We start from the raw sequence: 22149 nt of genomic DNA, 5'->3' as shown, positions 1-22149 counted from the left end.
GAGGTGTCATTCTAAACCACTTTATTTAGTTTTATATTTTATTTAATTTAACTAACCAATACAATCACATTACACATTATTATTTACATATTTTAGTCGATAGACTTGGGGGGAGCGTAGTTGAGGTACAGAAGCCCAGATCCCTTGGCCTGAAATTTAAAAAAAACAGGATTTAGTTGTTGTTAATGATGATGTTTCACTGCCCTGCTGCTGGTCACAGGAAGGACATCTTATGAAACCTGCTATTTCTTATCCATGATATTCCTGTAATCCTACTCCTACTACCTAGTGGTCAGTTACCTCATAGCACAGAGGGTTTAAGAGCCTATGCTCTTAGACCCACCACCGCAGGTTTAGGGGCTTTTATGATTATTATCAAACATCAGTGATTATAACTGGAACCAATTAATTACTCTCAGAGACACGGGGGTGGAAACAGTTAATTTCATAACTCTGGGCTGTAACAGTGCATGCAAGACAGTATATATGTACTACTAGTGTTACTTACAATCGCAATGGAGCCAGCAAGGAAACCAATGCCTGCCAGCAGGATGGTGTTGTAACGGCGCTGGTTGGCGTCGTGGCGCGCCTGCCAGGAACCCTGGGGCACGGGCAGCTCGTCCATGCTGGGCGTCTTAAAGCCCTCACCAGCGTGGTAACGGCGCACTGCACAGAAACCATTGGGATGTACTTACTGCCGCCAGAGTTGCTGCTAGCATTAAACAATGTTACACTTCCAATTAATATTAATTGACTTAATTTTTTTTTATGAAGGGATTTAAAGTTAAAATGCACAGTAGTGGGCAGTTTGCTTCAAATGGTGTGACTAAGTTTCTCTAATAATAATAGCTAGTTCTATGTGTAGTTACGAGAAATTGGAACTAATTGATTCCTTGTCTACACATGATTATCATTAGATAGCGCTTATCTTTTTCATAGGCAGTCTAGATTTGATTCAGGAATGGTTTTCTTCAGGATTTCTAAATGCAACTCAACCTTAAGAACATGGTAGATACACTACTAAACACACATTCCTGAATATATTTCAAATTTGTAAATTTGTAAACTACTATATAACCAGAAGTTACGATGAAGTTTTAGGTTACTTGTTATGTAATAATGAATTATCAGTTTTCATTACAATAAGAAAAACTAATTTGATACGTCGATAACATAACTTGGAGGGTCCCGGTATTCTTAACACGGGTGTATTTAATTAAATTTAAAGTAAAGTTATAAAACAAATGAAGAACACCTTCCTATTCAGGTTTGAATTTACGATAAGGCAGTTTTTCTTACCTGTCGTTTGCATTAAACGAGAAATCGCAGATCTGGAAGCAAGCATTTTGAAAGTTATAACTTGACTTTTGGTTCACAATTGCAATTCTTATCCGCAAATCTGCGAAATTTAATGTGTGTTGCCTGTGGGTCACAAACTTAATCGATTGAAGAGTCTATCAAATTCGAATGACAGTTACATTTCGTTTCACGCATACGATACACAGATAAAATGCAATAATAATAGAATCAATACACCGTTTCTGTATTAGGTATATGTATACACCTTTTATTACAGAATGACTTAATACGCCAGCTTTGCTTATAATGTATTATGTCAAATATAAATAACACTACAAACTTGTGTAATAATGAACGACATAAATGTAGCCTCTAATAATCTGGAAAGGAACGTAGACCCTAGTAAAACTTTATAGCAATAGTTCTAAGTTGCAAAATTAGAATATTAGTGATAAAGGCGATCTTTCATTGTTGGTCGTGGTTTCAATTTATAAATCAGAAGGAGGAAAATGATTGGTCATGAAAAATTTATCACGAATATAATTACGGAGTTATGGTGTAAAATCCTCAAACACTTTCATCACCTTTCCCAAAGGAACTGAACTAACTTTCGGGATAAAAAGTATCCTATGACCTCTACCTCGGCCATAGTATGAAAAAATATAGTTTTTGGTTCAGAGTCTGTTACAGAGTGCCCTCCAAAAACTTTGTTGAAAAATTTAAATGTACAGAAGCTGACCTCAGACCTGTTACAGTTTTATTATAAGTATAGATTAAGATCCAGATCGTTATCGTTTTCTGAGTTTTTTAAAGTTCATAAACACACACACACACTTAAAACGTTTATGTAAATTTTAGGGTAGAAACATACTAGCATACTACCTAACCAAGTTTCAGATGTTGCGGGGGTTCAGCATCGTGCTCAACGGAGTCTGGCCGTATCTGGACAAGGTTAATAAGCGAAACGCCCGCAAGCTGGTAGTACCTAACTTTAATGAAAATAATGGGTAGCATCTTACACCTCTTTTGTCACGTATCGTCGGGTGAGATTACATCTTAGTTAAGCACCAATAAAGAAAATTCCAATGCTAATAGGTACCCACCATACAAATTTGAAGTAGCCTGGGCCTACTTTTGAAAAAAAAGAAAGCACAACGCCCCAGAAGTCAATCGATTTCATTCATTTTATAAGGAAAGAGGTACACTATCTCGGCAGGTCGCTTTGATTGAAAACCGATTGATTTCTGGCGCCCTACGACGCGCTAGTATGTTTCTACCTTTATTAACATTGATGTCGTCATGACGCGCTGAAGATTGTAGAGAGGGAAACGATGCCAATGAACGTACGCAATGTCGTTCGAATACCAACACGAGTTACACGACGGCGGCGACCAGTTCCGATAGCAGCCTTGCGTCGAGCGCACGCCGAGCGCGCGATGCACGTGGCGTTCCTTTGTTTACAGCGCTTTGTTTTGACTCGCGCGTCACCACTGGCGTGGCTGCTGCCCAGCTGGGGCCAGTATGGGCTCGGCTAGAGCACTGGTCGCGTGCTGACGAGCGCCGCGCTCGGTGCCGCGCCACGCATGGCCCTGCAGTGGCTGAGGGGGCTGAGGGGGCCGGCGGGCGGGCGCGATGCCGCGGAGGACGCTGGCGTCGCGCTGCTGGAGACGGAGCAGGAGCGGCGCGAGCGCTGGCGCAGCGTCTACGTGATCTACTTCACCATGTTCCAGATGTCGCTCGGGTTCAGCATCGTGCTCACCGGAGTCTGGCCGTATCTGGACAAGGTAAATAGGCGAAACGCGGCCAGCAGGTAGGCAGCATCTACCTGCAATGATAATAACACATACGCTGTTTTATCACGTAGGTACCTACCATCCGGGGAGATTGCAGCCAAATTAACCATCAATGAAGCAATTCTAACGAAAATATGTACCCACCATACTGTATGTGCCATATTTGAAGTAGTGGGCCTACTTTACAGGCACTCTTTAACCATCTAGTCAGTTTATTTGTTGTGACTCTACCGAAAGTGCCGTAACTCCGCTGTTTTTATAACTCGACTATTTATAGAATTACGCATTAATTGAAATACCCACTAAAGCTAACTAGGTGGTGGTGTCCACCATTATTCTATCGTGAGTGCAGAAATGAAAGCGAAATCTATGGCTTCCAGGCATCTTCATCATCAAAGAGTCATATGTTTAGTTACTTAACTACCTGGTAAGCTCGACTTAATATTGTAGGTTGAACCACTCATTCGTAAGACGTTCTGTAAGTACCCGTATTATGTAATTAGCTTAGGTATGTACTTATTTACTTAATGGTTAGATTAGACATGTTCACAATACCTGCCTTGTAATTTGGCGGTGGATGGGTAGCAGTCCAAGTGTACCCACTTGTCTGTAGTATTAGTACGTGCCCTAATTGTAGAAATCCAAAAGCGATAACAGGTTTGATAGAGACACTCAACATAGTTTCTCAACAGTTTTTTACATTTAAGACTTGAACACCGCCCAAAACTCGGGTTCTTAGTAATAATTAAACATATTTTACGTAACAAATTAGTTGTTATTATTAATATTATTATTGCAAAAAGTGGAGATAGCGAGATATATATACCTAATTTTAGGTTTCCGTACGCGAAAGGTGTCAAATGGAATCTATTACTAGGCCTCCGCTATCCGTTTTTGTGTCCCTTTGGTTCAGCAATGTTTGTTTCATATATATCATTATATATGTGTTCGGTACATCGTTGGATAAAACCGTAAAGAATTGAAAACAAAGTTCAATTTATTATAATTTCTCTAGGAGAACGTATTCACGAGCAATCCTCAAGCTCTGTGCAGAGTCGTTCGTTACTCAATATATGACGGCTGCCGTGTGGCGACCACTGATCAGAAAACATTTGTCAATCTTCCCGCGGGTGTGGTACGAGAGAATCTAACAGAGAACGTGCAGCAGCGTCCTTTGCTACTACTACCTACCTATCTACTGGCGATCACCAACCCGTCTGCTCCAAAAGGTCATGTCGGGGAACCGTTGCAAGAAGCATTACTTACAGCAGTAAACTGTTTGCTATTGATGTTACTAAACGTGTATAATATAGAAATCTAGTTCCGAACATCTCGTCACGAGCCCCGCATGATGCATCCAATGACAAATTAACGTAAAATGTTCTATATAAACTAAAGGAGATCTTATGCGGCACAAGATCTCGATGTGTTGAAATCCCTACGAGTTCCCTAGAGGCCCTAGAATCTTTAAGTAATTTATTATAATTTTATCGTAACTTATTGACTATATTTATTTATTTACATTTATATATATTTTTATTTAATAGCTAATTATTGCTACTTATTATATAATGACTTCATTTAATAGCAATTACAGTGAAACTAATTCAGATATTGAAGATGTTTATTGTACAGGCTCGTCTTCATCCAATGACAGCTTCCATAGTACAGTTATACCGCTTAACTCTGCGCTTGATACTACATTTTCACCATATCCTAAAAATTTTAATGTTGTACATATTAATGCTCAGAGCATTCCTTCGCACTATTCCGATTTTCTGACTTCTTTTGATACAAAAAGCATTCATGCAATTCTTGTGTCGGAGAAGAAGAAGAAGAAGAAAAAGTCTTTATTGCACATACAAATATAAAATCAGGTTAACAAAAAAATAAAAAATAAAAACTATACATATGCACAAAGGCGGTCTTATCGCTTGGAGCGATCTCCTCCAGACAACCTTTGGTTGAAGAAACATATGAGAGAAAACGGGATAGTGCAATAATTAAATTGTGCTAATTATAAACATTACATACTAATACTACATATATATAGTAAAACATATATTTATATATTTGTATATAAATATCAATATATATATATATATATCAATATATAAACCTAAATACATATTACTATTTAAACATACACATAAAATACATAGATATTTTGCTACATACTAGACAGGAAATAGTCTTTTAACCGTGATTTAAAGATGTTTAATGATTTGGACTGTCTTATGTCCCTTGGCAGCTCATTCCATAAATTAACCACCTTTACCGTAAAAGAATTGCCATACGCCAATGAACGACTAGCAGGAACGTGTAACAAGCTGTCGTTATTAGCTCGCAGATTTAAGTGAACATTGCTACCAAGAAAGGTGAATCGCTCTTTCAAATATGGTGGAGTTTGTGGATAATATAAAATGGAGTAAAGGAGAGAAAGAGCGTGTAAGTTTCTACGAGAACGAATTGGTAGCCACATCAATTGAGCACGATACTGAGACACATGATCAAATTTACGTATGCCGAAAATGAACCGTATACACAAGTTTTGCAGCCTCTCAAGTTTGTTTAGCATGGTCTCAGATAAATCCAAATAGCAGACATCTGCATAATCCAAAATAGGCAGTAATAATGTATTAGCTAAAAGAATTTTAGTTTTAATAGGTAAAAAGTTTTTCCACCGCCCCAAACACCGAACAGCACCAAAAATTTTGCGACTCATTTGAGAAACGTGTGGTACCCAAGACATAGTATTATCTATAATGAGTCCAAGATTCCTGACCGAAGTACTAATCGGAATAGCCGTACCATCAAAGAGAACTGGCGGTAAACTATTATACAATATGGAAGAAAGGAAATAACTACTGCCTATAATAGTTACTTGAGATTTATCTGCATTTACCCGAAGACCAAAGGATCGACACCAAGCCGTTATATTATTCAAATCAGTATTGAGAGATTCAATCGCATATGCAAGATCATCAATGGTCGCCGAAACATAAATCTGCAAGTCATCAGCGTATAAATGATAGGACGAAGATATAACAGAGGAAATCGAATTTATATAGATAGAAAAAAGAAGAGGAGAGAGAACACCGCCTTGAGGCACTCCAGAAGTAAGAGAAATGAAGGAAGATAATTTATGATCCAACCGTACACACTGTTGTCGATTACGTACATATCCCTGAAACCAGTTGACAACAAGTGGTGACAAATTTATCATCCTCAAGACAGCCAAAAGCAAGTCAAAATCGACAGTGTTAAATGCGTTACTAAAATCTAAGAGAGCAATAACTGTAAGGAGTTTATTGTCAACAGCGTACCGAATATCATCACATACCTTAATTAAGGTCGTAGCTGTGCTATGCCCACGCCGAAATCCTGACTGTAATGGGCTTAAGACCTCATACCTTGTTAAGTAGAGGCTGAGTTGTTGATGAACAACACGCTCAAGAACCTTAGACAAAAAGGGAAGAATGGAGATAGGTCGATAGTTTGAAGGAGTTAAAGGGTTGAGAACTTTAGGTATTGGTATGATATAAGCTTTACACCATGCACTGGGAAACGAAGCAGAAGTAAGAGAAAAGTTAAGTATATGACATAGTATTGGCAGAATGTAATCAAGTGCAGCAATTAACATTTTCCTACTTATGCCATCACAACCAATTGCATCCGATTTAATAGCAAAAATATGACTCTTTATCTCAGCTGCGGTAGCGGTGCAAAACTGGAATTCAGGGGCCCCATGTACGTTTCTTAAACTTTGTCTCCCTTCCACGTCCTACTGTTTGCCTGGCTTCCATCTCATTAGAAACGACAGAACGGGTAAAGGTGGCGGAGGTATTGCAATTTATTTACGGAGTCAGCCCTTTCGTATTTTAACTAAGTCTCCATCAACGTATTCTGAATCGTCCGAACACTTATTTATTGAGGTTCAGAGTGGTCAGAATAAACTTCTTCTTGGTGTCTTTTACTGTCCTTTACTTCATATTAATTATTTTGGAACATTTGAAACTTTACTCGAACAATACTCATCCACAGTTGATCGTACCATTATTATGGAAGACTTCAACACGTGCCTTATGAAAAACGACCACCGTTCTGAAAATTTAATGAATATTATTAACAGTTCCAATCTTATGACACTACCCACGCATGCAACTCATTTCTTTTCTTTCCATTTTGCTAGTGGCAAAATGCTTATTAAGACCCATGCATGCATTCCCATTTGATTCGTTAATTAAGCAAAGTAAATTAACCATCTAAGATCTTTGCCTGTACATGGGGATCTTTGCCTGAATTCCAGTTTCGCACCGCTACCGCAGCTGAGATAAAGAGTCATATTTTTGCTATTAAATCAGATGCAATTGGAAGTGATGGTATAAGTAGGAAAATGTTAATTGCTGCACTTGATTACATTCTGCCAATACTATGTGATGATATTCGGTACGCTGTTGACAATAAACTCCTTACAGTTATAGCTCTCTTAGATTTTAGTTACGCATTTAACACTGTAGACTTTGACTTGCTTTTGGCTGTCTTGAGGATGACTAATTTGTCACCACTTGTTGTCAACTGGTTTCAGGTATATGTACGTAATCGACAACAGTGTGTACGGTTGGATCATAAATTATCTTCCCTCATTTCTCTTACTTTTGGAGTGCCTCAAGGTGGTGTTCTCTCTCCTCTTCTTTTTTCTATCTATATAAATTCGATTTCCTCTGTTATATCTTCGTCCTATCATTTATACCCTGATGACTTGCAGATTTATGTTTCGGCGACCATTGATGACTTTGCATATGCGATTGAATCTCTCAATACTGATTTAAATAATATAATGGCTTGGTGTCGATCCTTTGGTCTTCGGGTAAATGCAGATAAATCTCAAGTAACTATTATAGGCAGTAGTTATTTTCTTTCTTCCATTTTGTATAATAGTTTACCGCCAGTTCTCTTTGATGGTACGGCTATTCCGATTAGTACTTCGGTCAGGAATCTTGGACTCATTATAGATAATACTATGTCTTGGGTACCACACGTTTCTCAAATGAGTCGTAAAATTTTTGGTGCTGTTAGGTGCTTGGGGCGGTGGAAAAACTTTTTACCTATTAAAACTAAAATTCTTTTAGCTAATACATTATTACTGCCTATTTTAGATTATGCAGATGTCTGCTATTTGGATTTATCTGAGACCATGCTAAACAGGCTGCAAAACTTATGTATACGGCATACGTAAGTTTGATCATGAGTCTCAGTATCGTGCTCAATTAAAGTGGCTACCAATTCGTTCTCGTAGAAACTTACACGCTCTTTCTCTTCTTTACTCCATTTTATATTATCCGCAAACTCCACCATATTTATAAGAGCGATTCACCTTTCTTGGTAGCAATGTTCACTTAAATCTTCGAGCTAATAACGACAGCTTGTTACACGTTCCTGCTAGTCGTTCATTGGCGTATGGCAATTCTTTTACGGTAAAAGCTCATCGCATATAATTTATGGAATGAGCTGCCGAGGGATATAAGACAGTCCAAATCATTAAATATCTTAAATCGCGGTTAAAAGACTATTTCCTGTCTAGTATGTAGCAAAATATCTATGTATTTTATGTGTATGTTTAAATAGTAATATGTATTTAAGTTTATATATTTATATTTATATACATATATATATAAATATATATGTTTTTACTATATATATGTAGTATTAGTATGTATTGTATATGTAATGTTTATAATTAGCACAATGTAAGTATTGCACTATCCCGTTTTCTCTTTCTCTAATATGTTTCTTCAACCAAAGGTTGTCTGGAGGGGATCGCTTCAAGCGATAAGGCAGCCTTTGTGCATAATATCGTTTTTCTTTTTTTTTTGTTAACCTGGTTTTATATTTGTATGTGCAATAAAGACTTTTTCTTCTTCTTCTTCTTCTTCTTCTCCTTCTCTACCTTAAAGGAAGGTTTAATAGTATACGAGTTACCTACTCGTTTAATAGTGTACGAGTGAGCTGTCATCAGCGAAGCAATGCCCGAACACTAACGTAACTCAGCTACTTAGATTATAGCTGTAATTATTACGAAGGTATTGCGCTGCGGGATTCGATGCCAGCCGGCCGCGATGACTAATTGGATATTAACAAAACTGCTCCTGATATACCTAGATAATATAGCTCCACAAAGTCAAAGGTCTTTTAAAAAAAATCTAAATCAAAGTTAAAAAAGCACTTTAGGAACGTCAAGTCAGTCTGTGTATAGTGACTCTACCAGCGGTCAGGAAGGCTGTATTTGTTCAGAGTTGTGTTATTATTGTTGATCCGTGTATACATTTTTTTTCATTGTAGTGAGATGATGGTGTGGATTTTCCGAATCAACCAGGTCTCAGAAAAAGAACATAATTAACCAATGTTTCTTTACGTATTTACATCTGAAAACCGTATCCGTTCCGGTAGAGAGCTCCGTGTCCACTTACTTTTAGCATTATCATGTGTCATATTATTATTATAGACCATAGTTAAGTACCTCAGTAGGTTGGTATAGTTAGTGTGGCTATCGGCTGCGACTGCGACGAAGTCTGAACACATCGGCTCGCCTCACTGCGCTTGCGCCGCTTGGCGATATAAACCATAACGAGTTCATTTGTTTAATGATAGATAACAGTCGTCAGACATTACGTTAATATTTAGTACTACGAGTATGTATGCTCTCGCGAAGTCTGCGTCGCAAGTAATCCAGCTCGAAGGACCGAAGAAGATAGTTTGCGAAATACCATTTCTGTTAAATAAACGTTGCGCTTAGTTATGGAGTTATGCTATAACCCCTTAACTAAGCGCAACGTTCATTAAATAAGTTGTACGCATAGAGAATGATCGCAATACAGCGCATCAGATCTTAGAGAATGAATCTAATCGTAGTTTCACTAATTATAAATAACAATAAAGTGTAACTAGTTGTCATATACTGCGGTGGTGCCTGCTTGTTTGAGATCTCGGGTTCGATTCTCCGTTCGGGTTCGTAGTATCTACTATTCTTCGGTGCAGGTCTATTTAGGAATTCGCAATTTTAAAATTAACTCAGCTGCCAATTCATTTTCTCAACAAGTGGTCCACCAATATTTTTACGGACATGCCAGGTCGCCACCAGTTAGCAACTGCCAGTATGGTTATAACTTATAGAATAAGGGCGTGTCTGTCAGCTGCTTACTAGCATACGCAAAGACATACCGCCGAGCTTTTATACGGTATCATTTTGATTGCACCGGAACTGTAAGTTAATAGATAAATCAAAATGATACCGTTGCAATCAATGTCATTTACATATTTTCACACATAGCTTCGAAACGCCAAAAACACGATTAAAGTTTGAAGTAGTTTTAAAACGTAGGTAGGATTTCAATAAAATAATTAAACGATTTACTAATTGAATTGAATCAGTAATCTAGCGCAGTGGGACGGTAAGAACAAAAAGAGTCAAGGCAAAGTTCGCGGGTCGAGCCCACCGCTCGCGTGCGTGGCGTTAAGGCGGACACCCGCGCCGCTGGGTTGCAAAATCAATCGATTTATCGTTGCTACCAGGAAATTATGAATTTGTAGTCAGTTGGAGAATCTTACTGCTTGCTCCGTTGACGTAAGATAGTAAGAGTGTGTTCATATTGGCCGCCATGTTATGGCCTCTTCAGTCTGTACGTTGCGCGGCAATTATTTATTAAAAGAAGGAAGAAAAGTACAACGTAAATCTTATACTGGTATATAAACTCATAGCCAATAATTTTACGAAAGTAAATAATGTGGGTATCCGTCTCCCAAACTGTATCTCTGAAACAGGGGCCAAATCAGCTATTGGTAAACATTTTAATATTTTCCAGCTTATAAGGCAAAAACGATGGCGATGGCACATGTAAAAACAGTTGTCAGCACGCCATATATTGCTCTATTTTACCATGCACTTTATTATTTACATACCACGCAATAAAGGTTTATATGCGCCTAACATATTTGCCTATTTTAAACTCGCCTTTAGATTCATGATCATCATGTAAAGCAATGGATGCTAGAGATAAGTGTTGTATAGGGAGTTCCGAACCTGGCTTCCGAGGTTGGGTGCTGGGTTTACCCGTGCGAAGTTACCATTGAAGCACTTTGGGACTCCAAAGTTTGTCACTTCTCTGAGCTATATGCCCCGCCACTTCTGTTTCGAGTCAGTTCAGTTTTGAGTCGCGACCCGTTGAGCTATGTCAGTTGCTCGGATTTCCCTACGAAGCTCCTCATTCCTGATCAAGTAGAGATAGACACTCCTTGCATAGCTGTCTCAATTGCCCGCTGAGTGACTGATGTTATCATTGGTGTACAGTTAGCTAACCATGGATTAGATCGACTATTAATAATTTAGGACCGGAAATACAGCTCATGTAAAACGGAAAAAGTGGATTTAATTTCATGAGAATGCTAATTATATTGTTAAAATCTGTTAAGAAACCTCGTATTGGTTTAAATTAACTACGTGGGTACGCTCATACTCACCCATATTCATGCACGGGTATATAAATATTGAACGAGATCCGTCTCGAGCGCGAAGGTGCGAAGAAGCGATCAGATCCTGAACTTTCACTTTTCATGTTCCGGGTGCAACTTGCCTAGGTATTTAATTTTAACATAATTAGTTTCTCTCTTTTCCACAGTTTATTTTTTTAATTTTCAATAAACATGAAGCATTAAAAATAAAAGTTGTTTTTTTTTTTTAAATTAGCGCATTCAAACGAACAAAAAAAGTAACTTTAGCTACGATATAGATATAGGTAAAAGTAAATTTGTTGATTTGTTGAGTTTCACTCAGCAACGTATTCATTGGTTCTTGGTGAGACGGGTGATCTACTTTGGTCTTTCTTTGAATTTCGATTCGAGTATTAGTTTGCTTTTAAACACATACACCAGGCTCTGTTTCTCAATCTAACTGTATGCCTGTAATGTAAAATTATGTATAATATTATTTATTATGCATGAAATCGAAAGTTGAATTTATATAAATAAAGTAAAATGCAGATGATCGTTTTTGCACGAGCACACGCGGAGTGCACGCGACACGCCACGAACACTGACAACTGTACAAGCAAATCACTCAGGTCATTGACGGGCGCTGCCAGTTGTATGATGATGCAGGCGATCCATCTGATCGTGTAAGGGAATCCGTGACTGAATGATGGATTGCAGGCATCTAAATAGTTGATAACTATTGAGGTATGTTTCCTTTAAGCCATAATATCATAAACTCGATCCGTATGTGTGTTGACCCGTGATGTAATATTACCTCCGATCTGCCTTGCGTTTCCGACGCGCAACCTAAACCCTCAGTGAAGTTATTGATTGTATTATGAAGAAAACAAAGTAACCCGAGCACCTTGAACCAAATCAGTGTTTCAACAACTGTTCAAATGTAATTTTAAAACAAAGAATCCAGAATTATTAGGGGCAATGTCTGGCGGCTGGTTCGCAGAAGGCGCGACACGTGAACCGCCTCCCATGATTTTTCTAGATATAAGGATATCTTTATATTAGCTAACTCTATGCTGAAAATGAAGTTGATTGGTTGTATATTTAGCTATAAAAGAAGGACAAGCAAACATAGCCGATCACCGTATCCATAACACCGTATCTAGCTTCGTTTTGGAAATGCGTCTTTCAGTTTACTCCGTATCATTGTCCAGTTCTGTGTCAGCTTTTCTTTGATTTGAGCTTTTTGAGTCCCAGGCCATGAATTCGATTCCCACAACTGGAAAATGTTTGTGTGATTAATATGAATTCAAATTCAAAATTCAAATTCAAATTCAAACACGGTGCTCGCACATATCGCACGATGCATTTCTGGATAAGTCTTAATATTTATCCCGTATGCCGTGAAGGCCGTCGAATCATTGTTTACTCGATATTACGGCCTCCTCTAGTGACAGAGGGGCTGGCTTATTTTTTGTGCAATGGATCTTGCGTTCCTGGTACCATTCCACGAGGGTATGTATATGAATTAATTTCAAAATGTGAGTATTACTACAAACCCCTAAAACTTAAAAAAAGATTGTAGAGCCTCGTTGTGATCGCTAGACCCTGAGGTAGTTGGGGCGCTACACGAGCAGCCTAGCCGCCGCGACACGCGTATGGCGCCGCGCCAAAACATTAGTGTAGGTATGTGACACTCGATGAACGAACTTCTTTTGAATATAAAAATATCAGCGAATAAAACGAGAAGCGAGGTAAGCTTAATTAATTATCAAAACTCTTCAGCCATTAAATAACAGGCGTCTTCGTTCTAATGACTTTCCCATAGGTAAAAATTTTCTTTTGCAATATATCCTGACTAACCGCGTCGACTCGCCCGCCTGCGCTATGACTATGTCGTTTGGCTCCAGGGGCGAAGCTTGATATTAAATAACCATACAACCTTTCTCGAGAATAAGGCTACCTAACTAACAAGGCTAACTTCAGCTTTGTTATCAGTGCACTTGTAACTAGCAAGCTACGTTGACTGTGGCTCATCAAAGGGGATGATTGATTGCGCGATTGAATGTGTACAGTTATACAATAGGTGTGCGAATTCAGCGAGCCTCACTTCCGTCCCGCACAGACGGACAGGCGAGATGGCCGCGGTGAATTGGGAAATTGCATTTAAAAATAGCCGCCACGTCGCACGTGACGTGCTGACTCGGTGAGTCACGCGGGAGCGCAGCCACGCGGCGGCGGCTAGTGATAGACCATGTAGGTTTTGATAACCAGTGATACCTACAAAACATAATTATAGCCATATCATGACCAAACACTCATCAATTTCCTAAACTTTCTGTTGGATTAATTTGCATAAATTAAATTGTAATTCCTTGAAGTCATTCTTGAAAAAAATAATTAAACATTAATTAAACATAATACTTAATACTATACTCAGTAGGTGCAAGTAGTTAAGTAACTAAATTTAGTAGAATGCCCTTCGGCTTTGCCCGCGATAACTACACAACGGAGAATTGCAAATGATATGAATGAAAGGTACACACGATTAATTCGGTTTTTTAAGTAAACTCGTGGGTCACCCAGGTTTCTTTTTTACTTTCTGCTACTTCTACCGATATCGCATTAGGCAGGTACATACACGGCACAAATTGGTTACGAATATCGAATCCCTTTTTTCGTTATCTTGCGTACAAACCTATTATCCAAGCAGTACGAAGTGGCAAGTGAATGACCTTCACCGTGCTCGCGGCAGTTGCAGCCGGGCACCAGCAAGGAGGCGCTGGGGCTGGCCGTGGGCGCCAGCCCGCTGGGGCAGCTGGCCGCGTCGCCGCTGCTGGGGCTGTGGGCCAACCGCGCGGGCAGCGCGCGCGCGCCCATGCTGGCGTCGCTGGCGCTGTTCGTGCTGGCGTCGGCGCTGTACGCGCAGCTGCACCTGGCGCGCCCGCACGCGCTGGCCGCGCTGCTGGGGGCGCGCGCGCTGGTGGGCGTGAGCTCGGCCAACGTGGCCGTGGCGCGCGCCTACCTGTCGGCCGCTACGCGCGCAGGCGAGCGCACGCGCGCCGTGGCCGCCGCGTCGCTGGCGCAGGTGCTGGGCTTCGTGGTGGGGCCCGCGCTGCAGGCCGCGGCCGCGCCGCTGGGCCCGGGCGCGCCGTACGCGCCGCCCGGCGCCGCACAGCCCGCGCTGCGGCTCGACATGTACACGGCGCCGGGCTGGGCCAACGCGCTGCTGGGCCTGCTCAACCTGCTGCTGTTCCTGCCCTGCTGCTTCAAGGAGCACCCCATCGCGGCACGCGAGGCCATGCTCGCGCACGGCAAGCAGAGCGGTGCGTACTCTAGGCGCCAGCCGCCTGCCGCTAAGCCAATGGTGCAGACTAGGCCATGGTTGTTTCGGCCATTACTTACACCGTGGCGCGAGGAGGCAATCGACCTCATCGTGACATGACTGAAGTGCTTCGAATGACGCAGCTCAGCACGCTCTCGAGGTGTTCAGCAAGTGGGATCCTAAGCGCAGCACACCGCGGGCTGTGATCGGCAATCTCTTACCTCTGTAGCGTAGTATTTGCCGTGCTGAGCGGCGAAAGGTCTCGTTGAAAACTGGCCGCCTTCTGCGAAGACGTCACCTCGCAGAAGGAAGCTCCTGACGCACGTCCATTCCGTCGTAGACTGGGGAGGAAGAAGACTTTTCTTAGGAGTCGGTTATCCATTGGGCTAACTAACCGCCGGTCTCTCCTGAACCGGCAGCGAGCTATCCCGACCTATAGCGTGGCAACCCGACAAGTTGCTGGGATCTTTGTTAGACGTCTAAAAGGTCTCACAACAAAAGCCAACAAGAGGGACAAGCCATGGTTTTCGGTTCCTTTTAGAGGCGAAGTGTGTGTGACCGCGATGTGCGTGTTGCAGAGAAGGAGGCGCTGCAAGCGTTGAAGCCGGACCTCGTGGGCAGCTGGACGCTAGTGGGCGCGTTCTTCGTGCTGGTTTTCAACTTCGTGCTGCTGGAGACGCTGGCCACGTCGCTCACCATGGACCAGTTCGCGTGGAGCAAGCGCCAGGCGCTGCAGAACATGGGTGCGCTCATGAGCGCCGGCGCGCTCGTGGCCTGCCTCGTGTTCGCGCTTATCGCACCGCTCACCCGCCTCTTCGAGGAGAGGTGCGTTAGCCGCCGCCACTCACTGGCTTTACTTCTCGGGTTAAGGTCAAGACAGTCCAGAATAGACCCTGCATAAAATTATATAATCCATATTTATATTAATAATACAAATGAAAAAGTGTGTCTGAATGTTTGTGTCTTTGCTTCCTAAACGGTTGATGACTGCAACGATCGAATAACGACTGATGCCTGGAACAGAGATAGCCTGCATTCTGGATCATTTTTATACCGATCTGGAATATGAAGGGTTTAAAGGGTTAAAAAAATAAACCGAATATTCTGTATATAATACTTTGTTGAACATACACAGCTTCATAATATTATCTAAATAATCTTTTGCTACAAGAGTTGTGTAGCATTTATAGACCGAAGCATTATTTTAGATAAGAAAGTGTCCTTGAATGCACTCATATCATGATATCAGTAAATGCTAAAAACTACTCGGTTTTCTGAGAATTGCATGTCTCAATCAAGTAGGTATGCTTAAAAATCTCTGTTGCACCTTTTACCTAAATATCCAAACAATTTTAAAAACTGAAGAGTAAACAAGGAATGCCATGGCGCCACTTTATGGGACACGCCCGGCAAAAAGTCAGCACGGTTTTCTTATATTGTAAGCTCTATCACAAAAAAGAATTATTCGGAGGGGAAGTTTCATCTCAAGTGGCGCCATAGCATTCCTCGTTTACTGTTCAGTTTTTAACATGGTTTAGATAACCTCATTGCTTCAAAGAATTCCGTGATCGAAAAAATGACGTTTCGATATCATCATCATCATGTCAACCAATGGGCATGGTACTCTACTTCTGGTCTTTTTTAGGGAATAACATTATCACGGTTTTGTGTCGCTTGGATTCAGCGGCTCCCTGCAACTCATTTAATGATATCCGTCAACCTCGTCGGGGGTCTATTATCGCTGCATTTACCGGTGGGAGGTCGCCATTCCAGCACCTTGCGCCTTGGGTCCCCAGCGCCAATCGGTTCCCCGAGCTATGTGCGTTCGTATTGGCATGTGTTCGTGCGCAGGGCGCTGTTGCTGTGGGGCGGCTTCCTGCTGACGGGGCTGGCGTCGCTGCTGTGCATCCCGTGGGGGCCGGGCGCGCCGCCGCTGGCGCTGGGCGCGGGCGCGGGCTGCCCGGTGCGCGCGCAGCCGTGGTGCGCGGCGTCGCGGCGCGTCACGCTGGCGCAGTTCCTGCTGGGCTACCTGTGCGTGTCGGTGGGCTACCCGCTCGGCGTCACGCTCATCCAGACCATATTCTCCAAGGTGCGCCGCTCGGGCTCACTTGCATTGAGATGCATTCGCACTCTGCCTTTTATTCTCTTAATTTGATTTACACTAATTCAAACTTCCTTTCTTTTACTTATTGCACAAGTGTAGAATCAGAAGCGTTTGTGATACCGCAACTATTTTGGCTTCCTATTCATAACAGAGTATTGCACATAAGCAGAGGTAACTTTGCGGAATTCCATGATAAACAGCGTACATTAAGCTTCAACTTTAACTGTCTTCAAGAGATGAAGGAGGTCATCAATTTCGGTTGTATGTTTTATATTTCTGAACTTAATTATTTCTTAACTTAGTTATTTATTAATCGATTTGGAAATTTAATTTCACAAGTTGTCCCATTTTCATCAGGTCAAGATCTATTGGAGGAATCCTGTAAAACTCGAAGAAACTCTTCAAATATTACAGGCTATATCGATGCGAGTATTTTTTATAGTAACTTAGTACATTTTTTATCAATTAGTAATTAACGGGAATAAAGAAATAAAAGTCATCCCCACTCCATTACGGAGGCACCGAGTGCGATCCTTGGACTCGCTCTAACTTTCAGAGCGATGTGCTTTTAAATATCACTTGCTTTAACGGTGATGAAAAAATTTAGAGACACCTGCTTAGATACTTTATGATCTATGAAATTCTCGAAGGCGTGTGAAGTCTGCCAGTCCGCACTGGGCCAACGTGGTAGACAATGTCCTTAACTCTTTATTCTGAGAGGAGACCAGTGCCCAGTAATGGGTTGATAAAGATGAAGTTATCTTTGTTACTTGGTATAGCTGTTTATCATCTCCTGCTGTTTGTAAATTACATGTATCAGACAGTATCGATATACTGTCCGATACATGTAATTTACAATCTTAATTTATCAAGCTAGCGGAAGCCGTGTTTTTCATAATATTACTGGATTGACCGGTTCTTTAATGTGTTGTACTGGCTTATAATGCATACGCCATAGCATTCCTTTTAAATCACAATTTAATTGCGCTTTGAAATTGGACGAAGTTTAACTAAAAGTCCAACCAATATTATCTTTGGAAATTAAGGAAAAAGAGCTACTTTTGAGTTTTTTGTTGGCTTCATCTCGGTAGAATCTGCTTTCCAAACCGCTAGTAGAGTCACCCCAAAAAACTGACTCGTCGCTTCAAAAGTGCTTGTAAACCATCAGCCTTAGTACAAAATTTGCTCGCTCGCAATCGAGGAGTCGCTTTCGCATATGAAACTCCATACCGTCAAGGTAAAATGGGCCTAATATCACTTATTTTAGAGTTTCAAATTCAGTCCTTTTGCTAAAACCCCTTGCGCAAGACAAATCTAATATGAACAAGTGTTTCGATACTCGGAAACGACTCCTCGGTTGCGTGCTATCATGTCTTGTACTACCGCTGCGGTCGCCGATGGGGACGGCCGCTGTACAGCAGGTGTGGCAGGTGCTGGGCCCGCGGCCGCAGGGCGTGTGGATGGGCGTGCTGACGGGCGCGGGCTGCGTGTCGCGCGCGCTGGGGCCCGTGTTCGTGGCGGCCGTGTACGCGCGCGCCGGCCCGCTGCCCACCTTCTGCAGCACGGCCGCGCTCACCTTCGCCGCGCTGCTCGCGCTGCGCCTGGCCTACGCGCGCCTGGCGCCCCCCGCCCCGCCCGCCCAGTCCGCCCCGTCCGCCCCATCCGCCCCGTCCGCCCCGCACGCGCCCCACGAGCTACAACCGCTGCACAGCGCCGACCAGCCCGCTTGACATACCGCGAGAATACCTCTTACAGATGACGTACGAGCTCTTACAGATTAAGAGGAAGACGGCATTGCAAGGAACTACAGTCCGCTCACAGTTATTTGTGTGGGTGTCCCCGCGGGTGTCGCACGAGGGCACTACGGGAATATAACGGAGAGCGGCCAGCAGCGTGCAGCAGCTCTGTACTTCCACTACAATCTACTGAAATCACTAACGCGTTTGCCCAGCGTCTTTGTTATGGGCCGACTCCTGTTGGGAGAGGCCTTTAGTCCAGCAGTCTGCAGTGGACTGGTATAGGCTATTTATTTGAAAGTGTACTAGACTAGGGCTAAAGCAACTGTGAACGGATTTCACTCTTTCCTCACCATGCATACAGGATCGAATACCTACCTCGCCAACATGGATTTCTCTACCAGCCCTTTACCTAATATGTTTGTACATTATTTACCCCTTACAATGATATATAGATACCAGTCGACTGTGGGGTTTCTTTTGAAACGTTGTTATGAGAGTTACTGTAAAATAGAATAACAATGAAACTTCAAACGACTGTTAAAGTGCCAGGCGAAATCAAAATGATTGATTACTAAACGCTCATAGTTTACTTGTCAATTTTTGGTATAAGTACGATTATTTTAAAGGTCCCCTTAATACTTAAATATCGTACTGCAGCAAGTGGATAAGAAAGGATGAAAAACAAGCGCAACTTCAAACGCATTTGTTAGCTCGTGTATACATTTTAATATACTTAGAAGACATAATTTTGAGATGTAAGAGGGTATTTATTTAAGCAAAGAGTTTTAGAAATATTTTTATTGAAATTCAGAACAGTACGCTGCTGTAAAGTTTAATATAGTTTTAAGTTAAATAAGTTGAATGCAGATAATTGTAGATTACTAAGCTCGGAATGTTAAAGGATAAAGAAAGGTGCAATCGAATTATCGCCCAACTGTTTCAGTAATAAGACACTGCTGGATACGGCTCATAAAATATAATATTATCAGTGCAGGTAGCGAACGAAAGCGAAAGCGCCAAGAACGAATAGAAATATATAGTATATTAAAAGAAATAAGTAATATAATTAAAGACACACCATGGTGCCCCAAGCTGTGACAGACATAAGACTGAGGGTTTGCGCCGAGTATTTGGTAAGGTAGGAATATAATACGTTTCCTAAAATTATACACGGTGGGTACGTCAACTAACTCACTCGTGGCCGGTGAGCCAATAGCGGTGAGATGCAGGGCAACTCTTTTAAAAGTTTAGAGACTGCCTTTACTACCTCCCACAGTAGAATGGAAAACGATGATGTTTATTTGAATACACAGTCAAGCAGTAAGATCGCCATAAAAACTTTCAAACTGTGTATTATCAAAATTGCCCTTGTTTTTTTCGAACGCAATTCGTAATTCTTAATCATAAAATCGTTTCTTATGTAAAAAAAAGTAACAAGTTTTTTTTAAATGAGTCTCTTTTTGTTTGTGTAGTATAAATATGTGCGAGTGATATATTTTATTTTTCTTGAATATTCTTAATATAAAATAAAGGAGTAAAAACGTTTTAAGCGCTGTAGGAGAACATGTTGTTTACGCGTTTTTAAGAAAGAAACCCGCGGTTTACGAATCATTAATCCAGCAAAGGAAAAATAGGCTTTTAATAAAGGTATAATGGGATTTTTATGAAACTCTCCAAAACAGGAGCTTCAGTATCATAGTATATGTCTTATTTTGGCTTAGCGGGGTTAATATTGAATTATCTATGCTGGCTAACTCGCACACGTTTTAAGCAAAGGATTTTCATGTCATACTGTGTATAATCTTTTTTAGACATAAGTACTTTATGCTCAATAACTTTCAATTCAGGAACTTCAATACAGGTATTTTATTAAAAATATAGGTATACTTAGTTATAAATAATACAATTTGTTGTACAAATAGGTACCTAATTATTTTTAGAAGTTTTAACTATTTGTAAAATTTATTCTATAAGAAGGTATTTGGTGAATTATTCATTTTTCTATTAATTAAGATTGAGATGTATGTATATTTTGGTATCCAATTTGCAAAAGTATTGCAGCATATTGTGTTCACTCGACATAAGGCTATTGAAGACCGAGTAAACTCAATAATAAATAAAAAATAAACAAGTCATTTAATGTTTGAATTTTTAATAAACTAGCTTATACAAATCCTATAATATTAATAAAGTACAAGGACCGTGTGTTATCACAGCTTCATTTGCGGGAGGAATGATAAGTACCTACGCGTATTTATGGTGCTATCACCCGCCTGGCTTTGGCAGACTTAACCTCTACAAGATAGAAAGATAGTTTAGTTGGTAGTGGCAATTCGGGAAATTTTAATTTTCTCTGGTGTGTTCTTGTGGGAGGAATCGGCCGTGGCTAGTTACAAACAAAGGCGTGCCGCTAAGCGATTATGTTCGCTAACAGGTTAGCCCGTTAACATCTTAAGCTGCATCATTACTTACAAGCAGGTGAGATTCCAGTAAAGAATATTGGAATAAAAAAAAGTTGGAGGACATTTTTTTTTTAATTTCCAGATTTGTAGGTAATTGGAAGCTCATACAGAGTTTGGGTAGCCGGCGATTATGTAACACATTATCTAGTCTTGATGATTTGTGATAAACCCATACCTCGGTATATTAGATAAGATTATCTTTCTCAAGTGAATTCATATTATAGGTAAGGTTCGCAAGAGATGGCGCTGCGAAGCATATAGCCGCTGTTATCAATACAATTTGATAGAGATAAACCTGCAAATCTGTTTGGTGTAATCAACTTATTAAAAATCATAAACAAAATATAAATGCCCTTATATTTTTTTGATTGAGTAAAAGTTTCTTCGAGCTTTCAGCTTATGACCGAACCACATATAACAGCTTTAAAAATAAAACCTAATTCTGAATGTACAAATAGGTATGATATGATATCCTTTAAAACGATACCACATCACGCACACGCGATTGTCGAGTTCAATATTTTTCAAATATAAAAGAGTAGAACAAGCATTTTCTATATATACCTATGTATGATGAAAGTCTCCTTGTTCTTCGTTAAATAAAGTAAGAAGTCGTACATGGTTTCTACATTAGAATGGTATATCAGTATGATAAAACAAATGAGCAAATCATTAAGCGGCAATTAAATATTATCTTAAAATGAGCTCATCTTGTCATTGTCTTATAATCAATTTGCTCAGAAGATAAGATACCGAACTAATATTATTTTAGGTAAGCAAATACTTAGAAACATAATACTAACCGTGCCTCGATTTGTTTTCGCGTTTACTAGGTATGGGTTATTAAATTTAAATAGCCTGGACCCACCTCAATTAACGGGTATTTTGTAAAACTATAATTACAAAGAAGTTATTTCAAACAAACTTTTTAATAAAATAGCGA

General features: G+C 40.6%; 2 protein-coding genes across 3 annotated transcripts; one reads left to right on the top strand and one right to left on the bottom strand.

Moving 5' to 3' along the window:
* Window positions 1-24: 24 nt before the first annotated feature.
* LOC120629876 lies at window positions 25-1452 on the bottom strand. Its single transcript, XM_039898950.1, has 3 exons — window positions 1300-1452; window positions 509-666; window positions 25-149 (listed from the first exon to the last, which is right to left on the bottom strand). Exons 1-3 carry the CDS (start codon window positions 1343-1345, stop codon window positions 93-95), a joined length of 261 nt encoding a protein of 86 aa, XP_039754884.1. The 5' UTR covers window positions 1346-1452; the 3' UTR covers window positions 25-92.
* Window positions 1453-2762: 1310 nt separating this feature from the next.
* On the top strand, window positions 2763-20879 carry LOC120629717 (major facilitator superfamily domain-containing protein 8). Of its 2 annotated transcripts, none has more exons than XM_039898715.1 (5): window positions 2763-3083; window positions 14332-14902; window positions 15480-15726; window positions 16753-16990; window positions 18436-20879. In XM_039898715.1, the coding sequence occupies exons 1-5, from the start codon at window positions 2883-2885 to the stop codon at window positions 18733-18735; spliced, it is 1557 nt and encodes a 518-aa protein (XP_039754649.1). In that variant the 5' UTR covers window positions 2763-2882; the 3' UTR covers window positions 18736-20879. The 2 variants fall into 2 exon arrangements, with proteins under 2 accessions (XP_039754649.1, XP_039754650.1); XM_039898716.1 differs by having other exon boundaries at window positions 17363-18506.
* Window positions 20880-22149: the final 1270 nt, after the last annotated feature.

Source organism: Pararge aegeria, chromosome 15 (assembly GCF_905163445.1).
Source record: "Pararge aegeria chromosome 15, ilParAegt1.1, whole genome shotgun sequence".
Lineage (NCBI taxonomy): Eukaryota > Metazoa > Arthropoda > Insecta > Lepidoptera > Nymphalidae > Pararge > Pararge aegeria.
The sequence above is the reverse complement of the archived record's forward strand: the minus strand, read 5'-3'. Positions and strand labels throughout refer to the sequence as shown.